Below are 15,478 nucleotides of genomic sequence, written 5' to 3'. Positions count from 1 at the left end.
ATTATTATTATTTTATTTTTTAAAAAAGAATTTATTTATGAGCAATATAGGAGAAGAAGAGAGAAAAAGAATGAGACATCACTCTGGTAATATGTGCTGCCCGGGATCAAACTCAGGACCTCATGCTTGAGAGTCCAATGCTTTATCCACTGCACCACCTCCCATATTACCAAATGTTGGTATTCTTCATGTTGGTTTGGTCCCCTTCCCCCTACCTCTGAGAGAAATGGTTTGGCCCTTGCTAGTTTCGCGCACCTCTTTCTCCCCACCCCATATGCTAAGGACGTGCAGAGTCCCAGCAGCAGCGGCAGAGGAAGAATGATTGGGAAGCACATGGTGTGGTGATTTGCCCGTTCGTGAATAAAGATTAAACTGCAGCTTCTCAGCCCAGCCGTGTGTCCTCGAGTCTCTGTCTCTGTCTACCACTGCGAAGCTAGCCCGGCCTGTTGGAGCCCCCGAATTTTAACAACAACCAAATAATATTTTTACTGGGAACACATATATGTTTTTAAATTGGGATAGGATACACATGCCAAAAAACTAGCCGTTTCAAAGTGCACAATTAAGTTGTATCAATTACATTCACAAGTGTTAATATAAACAGTAGCTCTGTCTAGTTGTAGAACATATGATCACCTCAAAAGGAAAGCCCATATGCCACTTAGCAGTCACCCTTCACTCCCTCATTCCTCTCCTTGCTTTCAGCAACCACGAATCTACTTTCTTTTTACAAAAATTATATTTTATTTATTTACTTTAAATATTATATATATTTTTCCCTTTTGTTACTCTTGCTGTTTTTAATTGTTGTAGTTATTATTGTTGTGTTATTGATGTCATCATTGTTAGAGAGAAATGGAGAGAGGAGGGGAAGACAGAGAGGGGGAGAGAAAGATAGACACCTGCAGACTTCCTTCACCACCTGTGAAGTGACTCTACTGCATGTGGGGAGCTGGGGGCTCGAACAGGGATTCTTTGGGCTCCAACCGGGATCCTTACACCAGTCCTTGCACTTTGCACCATGTGCACTTAACCCACCGCTTCCAATATTTTATTTATTTATTTTGATAGAGACAGAGATTGAAAGGAGGAGGAGACAGAGATATATGTATCTGAGTCTTTCCACACTCCTTCCCTTGTCATTCTTTGTTCTCTTGGCCACCTGAACTCAACATGTCTCCTTCTAAAGGGAGGTGGGCTCTTACCCAGGATAGCCTTGCAAGGACCTGGGAACTCCTGGTCACCACACAGGAACATGATATACAGAGAAAGCTTCCAAGCAGTGGAGCAGTACTGTGGGTATCTCTCCTTCTCTTTCTGTCTCTCTCTCTGTCCCTCCCTTTCTATATGGAAAAAAAAAAAAGGCAAACTATAATGTAGAGCAGTAGTGGAGGAATAATGCAAGTACAAATTCTCTACAGTCTAGTTGTTGGGCTAGCGATGCGAGAGAGAGAGAGAGAGAGAGAGAGAGAGATGACCCAGGAACCAAGCTCATGGCGGCAAGGCCGTTCAAATCTTTATTCATCTGAGCACCCCAGAATCCAGCATTGGGTGGTAGCACACCTAGTTAAGCCATGTGGAGCAAACCACAATGGCCAGAGTTAGTCTCCTGGTCTGCGTGCATGTGCTAGCGCTCTTCTCAGATGGAAACTAGAAACAGCAAGTCGGAAATGGAAGTGGCTTGACAATACCATACATGGTTAGGAAAGGGGCAGAGAAAGGTAAAAGGGAGCTGAGAAAGGTAGGGACTTCCTTAGCAACTGTTGCTAGGGGTTTAATTGGTAGGATTAGTAATACCCTGCAGGGAATTAGGGAGGAGATCTTTCAGGCAAAATAATGATTATGTAGGTAATAAGGGAGCAGGCCATAGTATCAGGAATGCAGGGTGCTTTGTGACACAGGGAGTCTGATAAGACGAGGCAAATCTTGGGGGGTTGTGTCCCTCCATGCTCGACCTCTCAGTAGAGAGAGACTGACAGGATGGACATGTCCTTCAGGGCAAGCCTTGCCAAGCTTAACCACATCCTCACAATCTCCCTACACTAGTGGCAAAAAATGTGGTGCACTATGAATCCAATGCTTCTGACGGCCACTTTTTCCATTTCATTGTTGTTGTTACGGCTATCGTTGTTGCTGGACAGGACAGAGAGAAATTGAGAGAGGATGGGAAGACAGAGAGGGAGAGAGAAACTGAGACACCTGCAGACGTGCTTCACCATTTGCAAAGTGACCCCCTGTGTGTGTGGGGGGAGCCAGGGGCTCTAACTGGAATCCTTTGGCAGTCTTTGCACTTCCAGCCGTGTGTGCTTAACCCAGTGAGCTACCACCCTCCCCCCGCCTGCTGCCACCTGCCATAATTTGTTGAATAGTGATTTTTAAAAAACTATTATTGATAAAAAGATAGTGGCAGGGGTGGAGGGAGGGAGGGGAGAGAAAGACACCAGAGCGCTTCTCCACTGTGGCCTATATAATGTCTGGGATCACACCTGGGTCCTCAGCCCTGCCGGCCCTGTACTCTAGTTGCTACGTCACCTAACAAGCTGCAATAGTTTCAAGAATGCCAGAGTGCCTGTAAATGGTCTCCAACTCCCTTCACCCATCATCTCCCCGCAAAACACCCTGACCAACCACTTGACAGTCAGAAAACTTGACTTTGGATTTCCTCATAAGAGAATGTGAGAGTTTACCTCTAATAATATGATTGTGATAATCAGAATAAAAGTTCTTTGGTGGTGGATTCAGTGAGTTACTGAATATACCCACACATATAAACACAAGTATGAAACCATACTCTCAATATCTTATAATATTAGAAAACAATATTAAATCAATTAGATTTTTTTTTGTTAAAAAAAGGAATTATGGGGGGGGCGGATAGTAGAGCAATGGGTTAAGTGCTCGTGGCACAAAGAACAAGGACCAGCAAGGGAGTAGGGCGGTGGCGCAGTGGTTAAGTGCACATGGTGCAAAGCGCAAGGACCAGTGCAAGGATCCCAGTTCAAGCCCCGGGCTCCCCACCTGCAGGGGAGTCACTTCACAGGCAGTGAAGCAGGTCTGCAGGTGTCTCTCTTTCTCTCCTCCTCTCTGTCTTCCCCTTCTTTCTCAATTGCTCTCTGTTCTATCCAACAACAACAACAGCAGTTGTTAACAATAACATTAACAACAACAACAAGGGCAACAAAATGGGAAAAAATGGCCACAAGGAGCAGTGGATTCATAGTGCAGGCACTGAGCCCTAGTAATAACCCTGGAGGCAAAAAATAAATAAGTAAAATAAACTTAAAAATGAATTATGAAAAATGGTTACAGTTGTGTGAAATAAGCAATAAAGCTATTATTTATTCATCTTTAGTGCCTGTGGGAAAGCAAATTGTTCAAAAGATGATCGTAAATGGAGCAAATGAAGAAGATGAACTTGGATCTAAGGATTCCTCTGGCTTTTTGACATGTTCTTATGCAATTTTGTGCCCTGGGCTCCTCTGACATACTGGTAAAGCCTGTGGATTCCTTCTCATGATAATGATTTTTTTAGTGCATAAAGCAGTATGTGTAAAATTAGAAAGAAATTTTAAAAAAAAGGTTAGAAAGGAAAACAATTCTATTGAAATGCTCTCCTGGCCCCAAGATAAGAACCACCAATGAGGGGGTTGGGATGTAGTGCACCAGGTTGGGTGCACACAGTGTGAAGTGCAAGGACTGGAGCAAGGATCCTGGTTCAAGCCCCTGGCTCCCCACCTGCAGGGGGATTTGCTTCACAAGCAGTGAAGCAGGTCTGCAGGTGTCTCTGTTTCTCTTTCCCTCTCTGTCTTCCCCTCCTTTCTTGATTTCTCTCTGTCTTATCCAACAACAATAGCAGCAGCAACAACAATAATGGGGGGGGGAGATGGTCTCCAGGAGCAGTGGATTCGTGGATGCAGATAGTGGGGGTACTGAGATGGTAATGGGATTAAGTATGCAAGAAGCAACTCCACTGGGTCAACTATTATAATGTGAGTTCACTGGTTCTGACAGGCTGTTGTGGTCAGGAGAAAGTCAGGCTGTACATACTTTCAGTTGGCTCAGGTAAGGTATCCAGGTGGCATCCATGAGACTCTGCCGGTATTTCTTGGTAAAGAAACCAAGGTATGAGATGAAAGCTGTGACAAGCAAGACATCTCCACATAATTTGCTTTCCTGTTGCTTCAAGTTCTGCACAGCTTCTGCCCACCTCACGTTTTCCGAGGTAAGTCCTCCCACCTATTGTTTCAAAGATCAGAGAGAAGACTCATTGTCCCACAGGCTTTAGGAAGCCTTAAGTTCAGTCCTGAGAACGTCTCAGAACACCGTTTTCTTTTTTTCTTCCTTCTTTTTTTTTTTTTTTTTTTAAGATTTTATTTATTTATTAATGAGAAAGATAGGAGGAGAGAGAGAAAAAAACCAGACATCACTCTGGTACATGTGCTGTTATGGCTTGAACTGAGAACCTCATGCTTGAGAGTCCAGTGCTTTATACTGTGCCACCTCCCAGACCACAGAACACTGTTTTCATAGCCTGTTTGATGTATGAAAATCTGTGCCCATTACTGCAAATATTTCATGTCCTGTGTGGGCTCTGTGGACAGCTGACTGTTTTAGAATTCAGGTTTCCAGGCCTCACCTTTTACCTGTGGTGAGCCTTAAAAAGAACCATAAAAGAGGATTAAACATAATGGTGTCTGTTAATCACTTAGCACAGTGTATTTTCTTTTTAACTATCTTTTTTTTTTTTTAAAAAAAATTATTTATTGGCTAGAGAGCCAGAAATCGAGAGGGAAGGGGGAGATGGAGAGGGAGAGAGACAGAGAAAAACCTGCAGCATTGCTTCACCGCTTGTAAAGCTTTCCCCTGCAGGTTGGGACTGGGGGTTCGAACTCTGGTCCCTGAATATTGTTAACATGTGCACTCAGCCAGGTGTGTTCCCAGTTGGCCCTTAAACAGGTTGTTTTCTTATCTGGGCTGTTGTAAATAATGTTGCAATGAACATGGGGTGCATATATATATATGTTTTTTTTTTCTTTCCAATCTTATATCTTAGTCTTGGCCACACTCCCATTATTACTGCAAATTATGTACATACGAGCTCTAGGGTTTACAAATTAATGCTAGTTTTGCTTTTTGGTGCTTCCTTTTGTCGATGTGCACATGCAAGCATATCACATCTTCAAGGGCTGCTTTGATAACTCTGCTATTTCCATCCTCCCAGTCGTCTCTGTAGGAAAATTCCTTTGGCCAGGCTGTGTGTGCTGACATATTTTTCTCTCACGATGCATCCCCCTCACCCCAGTGCATTTTAATGTTTTTCCCCAAGTCAAAGCTGTGCTAAGCTGTGCTCATTTATTTTGCGTCTCTGTGGCACCTGCCAAGTTCTGCTAATGTAATTAAGGTTTGGGTGGCTGAGGCTCACACTCACCAGGCGATTTGCAAGGGAAATGGTGCCCGAGGTCACTTCAGCTTCCTGCTGACATTTGAGTTTGTCTGCTGTCGCTTTCTCAAACTTGGCTGTGAGTTTTGCCAGGTTGTCATTAAGGTGCTGTTCAGGAAGGAAAACAAGGTCTGCTGGTAATTGTATCCCAGGTCATCTCCAGTGCTTCTGGAGGTAAGAAGGGACTCACTTGTCAGTGTTTTTTTTAAGGGGGTTGGGAGATACTGAGTAATGCAGGACAGGGAAGGAAAGGAAGACAAAAGGAGGGGTGATTTGGGGTAGAAGAGTTTCAGTGATCCTGTTGGACGAGAGTAAAATGGCAGTTAAGAGGTGTACCACTCTAGCTTCTTGACCCAAGTTGTAATTCAATACCTGCCATTGGGAAGGGGGTGTATAAATTATTTTATCCTTCTGATAGGAAAAAGGGGTACCAGTAGCCTACCAATAAAAAATCCATGTGCTTCTATTAGGGGCAACACCTCAGTGATGTCTGGGGGAGGTTTGACAATGGTGAGATGATTCCTAAGTGGCCTGGAAGAAACACATGCTAAGTCTGATGTAGCAAGTCTTTGGTTCAGGATCCTACTATCTACAAACCAAGTCCTCCCTCTGCTTTAGTGTTCTAGGAATACAAGATAATTGTGACTTCACATCATCGATTGCTCTCCCATATTCCTGAAATGTAAGAACTTTAAAAAAAAAAAAGCTGTGGCTTCACATTTCTTCTAAATTCATTGAGAATTTAGAATAGAAGCAGATAGTTATTGCCCTCAGAATACAGATCTGCAGGCAGAAAAGCACATGGACACATGACAAACACCTCTGAACACGTCTTATGTTAATGAAATAGTCTGGATTCGGACTGTTGTATTGACTGTTAGCAAGTCATAAGGGAAACAAACTAAAGGCCAAACTTACAGTCAAGGAAATTGAAAAGTGGTGACCGAGCAGTTGTGGAGTTAATGGCGGTGGGCTGTCCACCATTAGTTCCCCTTTCTTCTTGCAAAGGCTTCTTGAAAATTATTATAAAAGCAATCATAAGAATCATAAACCCATAACTTCCAATCAAATGTTGAAGACCGTTTGAGGTGGAGGGATTTACCAGACTTATGGAAGACCACATTGACAGAAGAATGGAAATGGCTAGGACAGGGCAGAGGAAATTCCGACTGAGAGTTGGTCTCAGTTCACAAAAGGTAAAGCTGGTAGTGGAACATGTCAAGTGTGACTGGAAAGAATGCTAAAAACGAGAGGGTTAGTCGGAGGCCTACTGGCCCTCCACCATATGTCCCTGTTTCCATGCATGGCATGAAACACCTCCAGTCTGTACTCCACGAGGCAGGAAATTTAATAGTGGCAGAGAAAATACACTATATTCTGGAATTTAGGATAACTCATGCTCTCCTGAAAACAAATTCTGCCAGTCAGCCAGTTTTGTCTCTGCTTGTGGGGCTAGAATCACATTTTAATCAGTACTCTTACCAACATAAAAGGACAAGGAGACATTTAATGAAAATCTACATTAAGGTGAATAAGAAGGGGGGGGGGAATTGACTGAGTTTGGAGTATGGCACCAAAGTAAGAAAGCAGAAGTACACTAGAGCTTGCAGTGAGTACCTCCCTAATACTTCCTCTCCACTTTTCCAAGCTTTGGGTCCATGATTGCTCAACAATACTCTCTTTTCAGAAAAAAAAAAAGAAGGGGGGGGATGATCTGGGGAAAAGATCACTTCAGTTACAAAATTTAGAACAGAGCATAAAATATGTCAAAATGAGTTTCTCAGAGAGATTCAAGATATTTCATCCATAAAACGAGAGGATGCAAATAAAAGGAACAGAAAAGAGAGTCATGCACAAATTATTTAATATTAATGTTGAACATAGTAAGTCCAAGGGAAGGGTTATAAGATGAATCTGAGGAAATGTGGAAAGAAAATATAAAGTGACATAAAGATGAAAGAAAGGAGGCTGGGCGGTAGTGCAGTGGGTTAAGTGCATATGGCGCAAAGACCGGCATAAGGATCCGGGTTTGAGCCCCCGGCTCCCCACCTGCAGGGGGTGTCGCTTCACAAATGGTGAAGCAGGTCTGCAGGTGTCTGTCTTTTTCTCTCTTTCTCTGTCTTCCCCTCCTCTCTCAATTTCTCTCTGTTCTATGCAACAACAATGGCAATAATAACAACAACAACAATAACCACAACAACAATAAACAACAAGGGCAACAAAAGGGGGAAAAATAGCCTACAGGAGTAGCGGATTAGTAGTGCAGGCACCAAGCCCCAACAATAACCCTGGAGGCAAAAAAAAAAAAAGTAAAGGTAGGGAGCTGGGTGGTGGTGCACCTGGTTGAGCACATATGTTACAATGTACAAGGACCCAGGCTTAAGCCCCTTGCCCCCACCTGCAGGGGGAAAGCTTTGAAACTGGTGAAGCAGTGCTGCAGGTGTCTATCTCTCTCCCTCTCACCTCTTTCCCTCTCAATTTCTGGTTGTTTCTATCAAAAATAAAAATAAAGATTAAAAAAGAAGATGAATGAAAATGGAAACTACTAGAATGGTCAGCCTTCAACTATGACACATTCCAGAAAATAAAACTAAACAGAAAATAGATGGGAGATAATAATAATTATAATAATACTTATCATTTTTTTTCTTGAGCTGAAAAAAATCAGGTTCTATATGCTAAGCACAAGTAATAAGAAAGAAAGGCAACTAAGCCCATGCAGAATAAAGAACAAAATGGAAAGATATCAACAAAGAAATGGATCCTGAGTAGTCAGCAGACTCCTTACCAAATGAGATGATAAAGTGTTCAGTGTCCTAAGGGTGAAATTAACAACCGAAAATTCAATACTAAATAAAATAGTCCAGTTTAAAAATAAAGACATTTGTGGTCTGGGAGGTGGTGCAGTGAATAAAGCATTGGACTGTCAAGCATGAGGTCCTAGCTTCAATCCCTGGCAGCACACGTACCAGAGTGATGTCTGGTTCTTTCTCTTTTGTCGTATGCTTTACATTGGTTTGTTCTAGCCCTCCCCTGCCAAGAGAATTGGATCAGTCCTATTAATTTCGCGGGCCTGCTTGGCCCCGCCCCAAGGAACCCTGAGAGAGGGTTCCTGAGTCAGAGAGTTCCGGAGTTCGAGAGTTTCAGGGTTACAGAGTAAGAGAGAGTGCCAGAGAGACAGAGTTCCTGGGTTCCTGAGTTCGAGAGAAAAAGAGAGAGTGCTTGCGGCGCCGCAAAGAGACAGCAGAGTTCTGTTTGGTGATTAGTTTGTCTTAGTTTATGAATCGTTGTTCCTGAATAAAGAAATACAGCTTCCCTGCCCAGCCGTTGTCTCCGCGTCTCTGTTACCCACAGTGAAGCAAGCCAGCCCGGCGAGAGCCTTCCGAATATTAACAACACTCTTTCCTGTCTTTCTAATAAATAAATAAAATCTTAAAAAAAATAAAGACATTTTCAGACAAGAACCTTACCTTTTCCTTAACATTTCCCAGATATTTACTTAATAATAAGCCATAGCAAGACAAGAGGACAAACCAAGAAATGATAAGGCACAGAGAACACAAATCCTTGGAACCAACCCAAGAAAGCAGTGAGATGTGTTTAGTCTCCAAGACTGATAAGCACTTTGGTGGGAGGAAAAGCTGAAAGGTCTTGGTGTGTGTGTGTGTGTGTGTGTGTGTGTGTGTGTGTGTGTGTGTGTGCAAAAGCTAACTTGACAGAACTCTGAGTTGGATGAATAACTTAAAAAGTAATTGAGACTATGCAAAGGAAGTAATGAAAGGGAAGCAAAATAAAAGGAAAGAGAAAACTTTCTGGATCCCATGACAGAACATGTGAGTCATTCACCTGGGAGATTATTTCTGTCTTTGTGTAAGAGATTGAAAAGAGGTAGACTGCAGGGGAAAGAGCTAGAGGAAAAGATAATTTCATTTTGGCAACTAAGGTGGTTTTAAGGAAGCTGCCTCAGTGCGACAGAACAAGTAGTAAATGTTACAGCAACTAAAAATAGTCACCATAATTACATTGGCAAGGCAGAGGGATGAAAATCTTAAAGAGTTTTGCCCAGCAGAAAGTCCACTGCCTGAATAAGATACCTCAGACATAATACCAGCACAGTATCATAGTACAGAGACAGACATTTAAATAAGCAAAAGCTAGAAAGACAGTATAAACTGGTCACAGGAGGGGCTGGGCGGTGACACACCAGGTTAAGCACGCATAGTACAAAACACAAGGGCCCGCGTAAGGATCCTGGTTCGAGTCCCTGGGGGTGGGAGGCTCCTGCAAGGGGAGGGGGTCGCTTCACAAGTGGTGAAGCAGATCTGTAGGTGTCTTTTTTTCTTCCTCTTTAACTCCCCCAATCCCTCTCAATTCCTCTCTGTCCTAGCCAATAAAAATGGAAAAAATGGCCATCAGGAACAGTGGATATGTAGTGCATAACCCTGGAGACAATAAACAAACAAACAAACAAACCAATATAAATTGGTTCACAAGATAGTGGTGACTTTCCCTGCCTGGGGTGAGCCTCCACATTAAGCATGAATGTTAAGCTATCTTTGTGCTAGTGGTAGAACGTCCGAATTCTTGGAATGTTGATAAGCACACAGATAAGTGAAAAATGGGTTGTTAAAAGCACAAATACATGTTTTTCAAAAATTTGTCTGGCAAAAAACAAGAGCCACCCTAAGGTAGTCAAATATATTTGAAGATATTCTTACTATTTTCATAGGTTGAGTGGGCCCGTCATGTGAAGAATGTTGGTTACTGCAAAAGTATAAACATTTCCTTTGCACCAACTGTTCCTTTAGTTAAAATAACTTTAGTAAAGATTCTCTAGTAATATTTTTCCAGGAGGGACTGAAGATTATGAAAATTATCAGTTCTCTACTCACCCCACCCCAATAGTCATAGGAATGGTAAAATGTTCTGCACTTGATCTTCCTTGAAGGAGGAGGTCATTATTATGGTGATTATCACTGTTTTACACTTTCCAAAAACATTAAGAGAATATTACTTGCTCTGTCAAAGTCTCCCTACTTCATAACGTTGACTACAGGGAACTTTGAATTACTGTCTTTAGCCATTGAATGTATTCGAACAATCAATAAACCCATAAAACACGAATCATGTGCCTTACTTTTCAGAATTTGCCAACCCCTTTTCATCATTGTGATCAATTTACAACAAAGATCTTATTTGCTTCAGCTGCAAGTGTAGAACTGAGTAAACCAGGACATATTTTGGATAGAACTTCACCAGAAGTTCAATAGTACTGGTAGATGATCAGAGCTTCTCCTTGCATGTGAAGGCACAATAGAGTGAAAGAAAGGAAAGGAGCAGGATGCAAGAAAAGAATGGTTACTGGAACCATAATGGTGGTGGCACCTTCCTGTGTTCCTAGGGTCCAAGTTCTGCACTTGCGCGTTTAGATGTATTTTCTCCTTTTACCCACATAGCAGTCTCATAGAGGTCGGGGCATTGTGTTCTTTTTTTATTAACCTCAGGAAACTGAAATGTGGGCATTTGCAAGATCTTTCTAAAGGTCACACGTTGGTAAATCTTTACAACAGGTTGGAAATGAAGTCTGTCAAGGGATTTTTAGCTGCTTATACTGTCCTACAGGGTTCAGATTTCTATCTTTCTTTTTGATTGCATCCATATTAAAGACAAAGGTAAAGTTCAAGGAGAGTCTCTCTAAATAGGTGTTCAACCTGAGACTACTACCATAGACCCCATCCTGTGTGGAGAAAATACAATTAAAATATCAACAGAAGGTAATACACTCTAACAACCCTCATAATTAATGGTTAAAGACCCATGCCCTCATCCTAACTTGTCTTTATAAGATCCCATAAAACAAAACAGAGATCATAAACCACACCTAGCAGACTCCAATGTCCATATTGTTGGAGAATGAGTTGGGTGTTGGCTGGTACTGAAGATAACAGGTAAAAAAAAAAAAGGTAAAAATAAGGCAGCTAGAATCTACTTTCAAATGGAGGGAAATAAAGGCTTTCAAGTTTGACTCTTTGCTCTGAACTATCTTATGAAAAACATTAGATTTATTTGTGGCTAGTAATACAATTGCTGGCCGCAGGAATAACACTGTCTATTAGAGACATCTTTTCTCAAGGGAGAAAGAGAAATTTTCTTTTCTTTCTTTTTTTTTTTTTTGAACTGTATAGAGTTTGAGAGGTAATTTTCCTTTATCCTTCTGGATTCTTCAATCGAAGAATTAGACTCATTAGTAAGAAAACAGAGCAAATTTAACTAAAAAAAAATGGACAGAGAACTCATATGCACATGGATTTTAAAGCCAATGAGGACAAAAATGGGAGTATATATTCTGAGTTAAGAAGTGAAATAGAGTCCTGGGGCTTCAAACAGAGTGGAGGGGACTTGCATGACAAATTTCTTCAATAGAATGGTTATCTCTGGGGGCTTGATGGTGGCAAACCTGGCTGAGTATATGTGTCGCCACGCATAGGGACCCAAGTTCTCACCTGTAGGGGAGAAGCTTCTGGAGTGGTGAAGCAGTGCTGTGTAAGTCTCTCTTCCGCTCTCTGTTTCTATTTCCCCAACACTCTTGACTTCTGTCTCTATCAGATAAATACAATTTTACCAAGTTTAAAAATAAAAGGGAAATAGTTGTTTTTAAAAAGAAAGACTATGGGCAGGGGTAGCTAGCATAATGGTTATGCAAACAGTCATACCTGAGGCTTCGAAGTCCCAGGTTCAATCCCCTATACCACCATAAACCAGAGCTGATCAGTGCTCTGGTTAAAAAAAAACTACATCTGGTAAAAAAAAAAAAAAAAACCTTTTGGGTCATACTCCTAATTTTCATTCCTGTACATAATTAAGGGAATAGTAAGAAAAGTTTCTTGTGAGTCTGCAAGATTCTACCAACAGCTTGAAGTAATCTAGGTTCCAAAGTGACACACTGGCCAGGGGAGATAGAATAATGGTTATGCCAAAGACTTTCATGCCTGAGACTCCAAAGTCCCAGATTCAATCTCCCACCCCCCCCCCACCCCCGTGTACCACCATAGGCCAGAGCTGAGCAGTGCTCTTGTAAAGATAAATAAATATAAATAAATAAATTCTAAAGTGACACATCTTGGGAAAACCTGTTTTGAACATATTGGACAAGAATGAAAGAGTCAACTTATGGTGGAGTGCACATTGGTCTTGTTTGAACTATACAGCATGTATAGTGAGAAATCAGGAGGTTTTTCATAGTGATTTGTTTTTCTTGCTTCTCTTTTAAAAGTGGCCACTAGGGACTGTATGTTTTAGAGGCAGCCTAGCAGGACCCATGTATGAAGTTGGAGGGCTTCACTTACAGCGATCTTGGTTTTAATGGCTTCCAACTTCTCCTGGGCAGTGGTAAGGTCTGATGTGGCTTTGCTTAATGCTTGGCGTTTGGGTTCCACATCACAGAACACCTCATAGAACCTGACGATATTTATGACCCAGGAGCAGAGGCCTGCCGCTGCGTATGACTTGGTGGCCACAAAGTCTGGATTAAACTCAGGGTCTTGTAGATACGGTCTGATGGCTTTGAGGCAGTTTTCATGAATATTCTCTTTGTCAAAATGGATCAGGGAGTCCAGGAAACCATCCACCTTGGCCATGGTGACTTTAGCAGCTTTCCAACTCCTGTCCTTGGGTACTTTGCCTCCCGGTGCCATTAGCACCATCACCGCAGCACTGACATTGCTGACAGCCAGAGGAGGAGAACCAAAAGACTTCAGCTCTGTCAGGTTGGTCTGAGAAAAGAGGAAGAGGTTGTTAGAGAAAAATGAGTGGGCTTTCTTTGTCGGTGGCCACTCATGGTGCTAGGCTTTGGAGTTCTCAATCTGGAAGGGCAGCTTTTGAAATTTGCAGCTGATCTGGGAAATTTACATATCATGACTCATCAAAAGGAAGCCAAAGTTAGTCCCTGGTGACGGCAGACTTCTCTAAATGATTAGCTGAGGTTCAGCTATTACTCTTAGCACTTTAACTGACTTGCAGCCCATTAGAAACACAATTATTTTACATTTAACTGCCAAACATAAGGATGCTAACATACTCTGAAATATGCAGTGTGCCATGAATAAAAGATAAGGTTATTATAAATTAATTTCCATCTTGAAGTGACTAGGACTGTAAGCAAGCTAATTTTTTTTTAATTAAACTGCTTTGTTCTATGAGCTTGTTCAAACTACTTTTGACTGTTCTGATAGCAAAGTGGTATTTTCTGCCACGAACCAATTCACACAGAAAGTCAGGCATAACCTATGCAATTGCTGTCTCTGTGTAAACACATGTGCTTGTCCTTTGCTCCAAGTTTCACTTGGCTTCAGAAAGATAGTTGAGGAGGCCAGGCAGTGGCACACCAGATAGACTCACACAGTACCAAAGCAGAATTCAGGTTTGAGCCTCGGCTCTCCACCTGCAGGAGAGACGCCTCACAAGTAGTGAAGCGGGTCTGTAAGTCTCTCTCTTTCTCTCTCCTTTTTGATCTCTCTCTCCTCTCTCAATTTCTCTCTGTCCCAAACCAATAAAATGGAAAAAAAAATGGCTGCCAAGAGCAGTGGATTCATAGTGCTGGCACTAAGCCCCAGCGATAAACCTGGAGGGAATTGACCGGCATAAGGATCCCGGTTCGAACCCCGGCTCCCCACCTGCAGGGGAGTCGCTTCACAGGCGGTGAAGCAGGTCTGCAGGTGTCTGTCTTTCTCTCCCCCTCTTTGTCTTCCCCTCCTCTCTCCATTTCTCTCTGTCCTATCCAACAACGACAACAATAATAATAACTACAACAATAAAAAAACAACAAGGGCAACAAAAGGGAATAAATAAATAAAATAAATAAAATAAAAAAAACCTGGAGGGAATTAAAAGAAAAAGAAAAGAAAAGCAACAAGAGATAGGGGTGAAAAGGCTAACCTCAGCAAGTCACTTACATGTTCCAACCTCTAGTAGTTTTTTTTTTTTTGACTCCAGGGTTATCGCTAGGGTTCATTGCCTGCACTATGAATCTACTGCTCCTGGAGACAATTTTTTCCCTTTTGTTGCCCTTGTTTATTGTTGTTGTTATTATTATTTTTGTTATTGCTATCATTGTTGGATAGGACAGAGAGAAATCAAGACAGGAGGGGAGGACAGAGAGGGGGAGAGAGACACCTGCAGACCTGTCTCACTGTTTGTGAAGCGACCCTCCCCCCGTACAGGTGGGGAGCTGGGGGCTCAAAACAGGATCCTTATGCTTCAGGCCATGTGCACTTAATCCACTGTGCTACCACCCAAACCCACCCAACCTCTAGTATTTTTAAATGTCAATTGGGAGTAGGGGGAATCCATGAATCTGTAAGTGAAATTAGGTCATAAATGTGTATGAAGTTGACTTGTAGCTTGCGATTATCAAAGGAATCAAAAGCATTTGCTTTTGCCAACTGGATGGGTGGGGGGTTGATTTTAAGATCATATCTCTGTGCAAAATTAATTTGTATTGTTCTTGGATCTGGGAGTCTATCAGTCAGGAGGAATAGTTCTAGAACCTAATAAAACTGCCTAGGAAATGGTCCATTTTCCTTCTTCTTTTTTTTTTTTTAAACTATTTTCACATTGGGTCCCAACAAGGTCAGGAAGAGGCAAAGTGTGGGAAGTGTACTAACACACCTGTCAGGTTGGACTCCACTGCCTGACAAAGAGTAAAAAGGAACAAATACAACCAGAAAATTAAAATAAAATAAAAATACGATGAGAAAATTAAAATAAAAAAATACATATTGGTTTTTAAGATAGCTTAAGTATGCTCAGCGTACAAGAATATATTAAAACATATGAAAGTGAAATCGAATTTAGCAATCCAAATAGTTCATTGTTACTATTTCCGTGTAACTCCTTCTAGTCTTTATATTTGCATTTTACAGAGAATAGCGTGGACCTACTTCCAGTTACAGAACTTCTGATATGGATGGGTCACTCAGTCAGGACAGGAGAGATGTGAAGAATAAGAAAACAAAATGTCCTTATCCAGGCATGGAAAAC

The 15,478-nt window shown here is 41.8% G+C and overlaps 1 protein-coding gene across 1 annotated transcript in view; it reads right to left on the bottom strand.

The window, feature by feature from the left end:
• Positions 1 to 15,478, bottom strand: part of DNAH9 (dynein axonemal heavy chain 9) — a 340,864-nt gene that overhangs the window by 84,516 nt on the left and 240,870 nt on the right. Inside the window, exons 50-52 of the mRNA XM_007522773.3 lie at positions 12,787 to 13,212; positions 5,429 to 5,548; positions 4,048 to 4,236 (exon numbers count right to left, since the gene is read on the bottom strand). Of these exons, the coding sequence (XP_007522835.2) occupies positions 4,048 to 4,236; positions 5,429 to 5,548; positions 12,787 to 13,212 (735 nt within the window). The remainder of the gene's footprint in view (positions 1 to 4,047; positions 4,237 to 5,428; positions 5,549 to 12,786; positions 13,213 to 15,478) is intronic.

Source organism: Erinaceus europaeus, chromosome 12, assembly GCF_950295315.1.
Source record: "Erinaceus europaeus chromosome 12, mEriEur2.1, whole genome shotgun sequence".
Taxonomy (NCBI): Eukaryota; Metazoa; Chordata; class Mammalia; order Eulipotyphla; family Erinaceidae; genus Erinaceus; species Erinaceus europaeus.
Note: the sequence above shows the minus strand (reverse complement) of the source record. Positions and strands in the feature narration are given on the sequence as shown.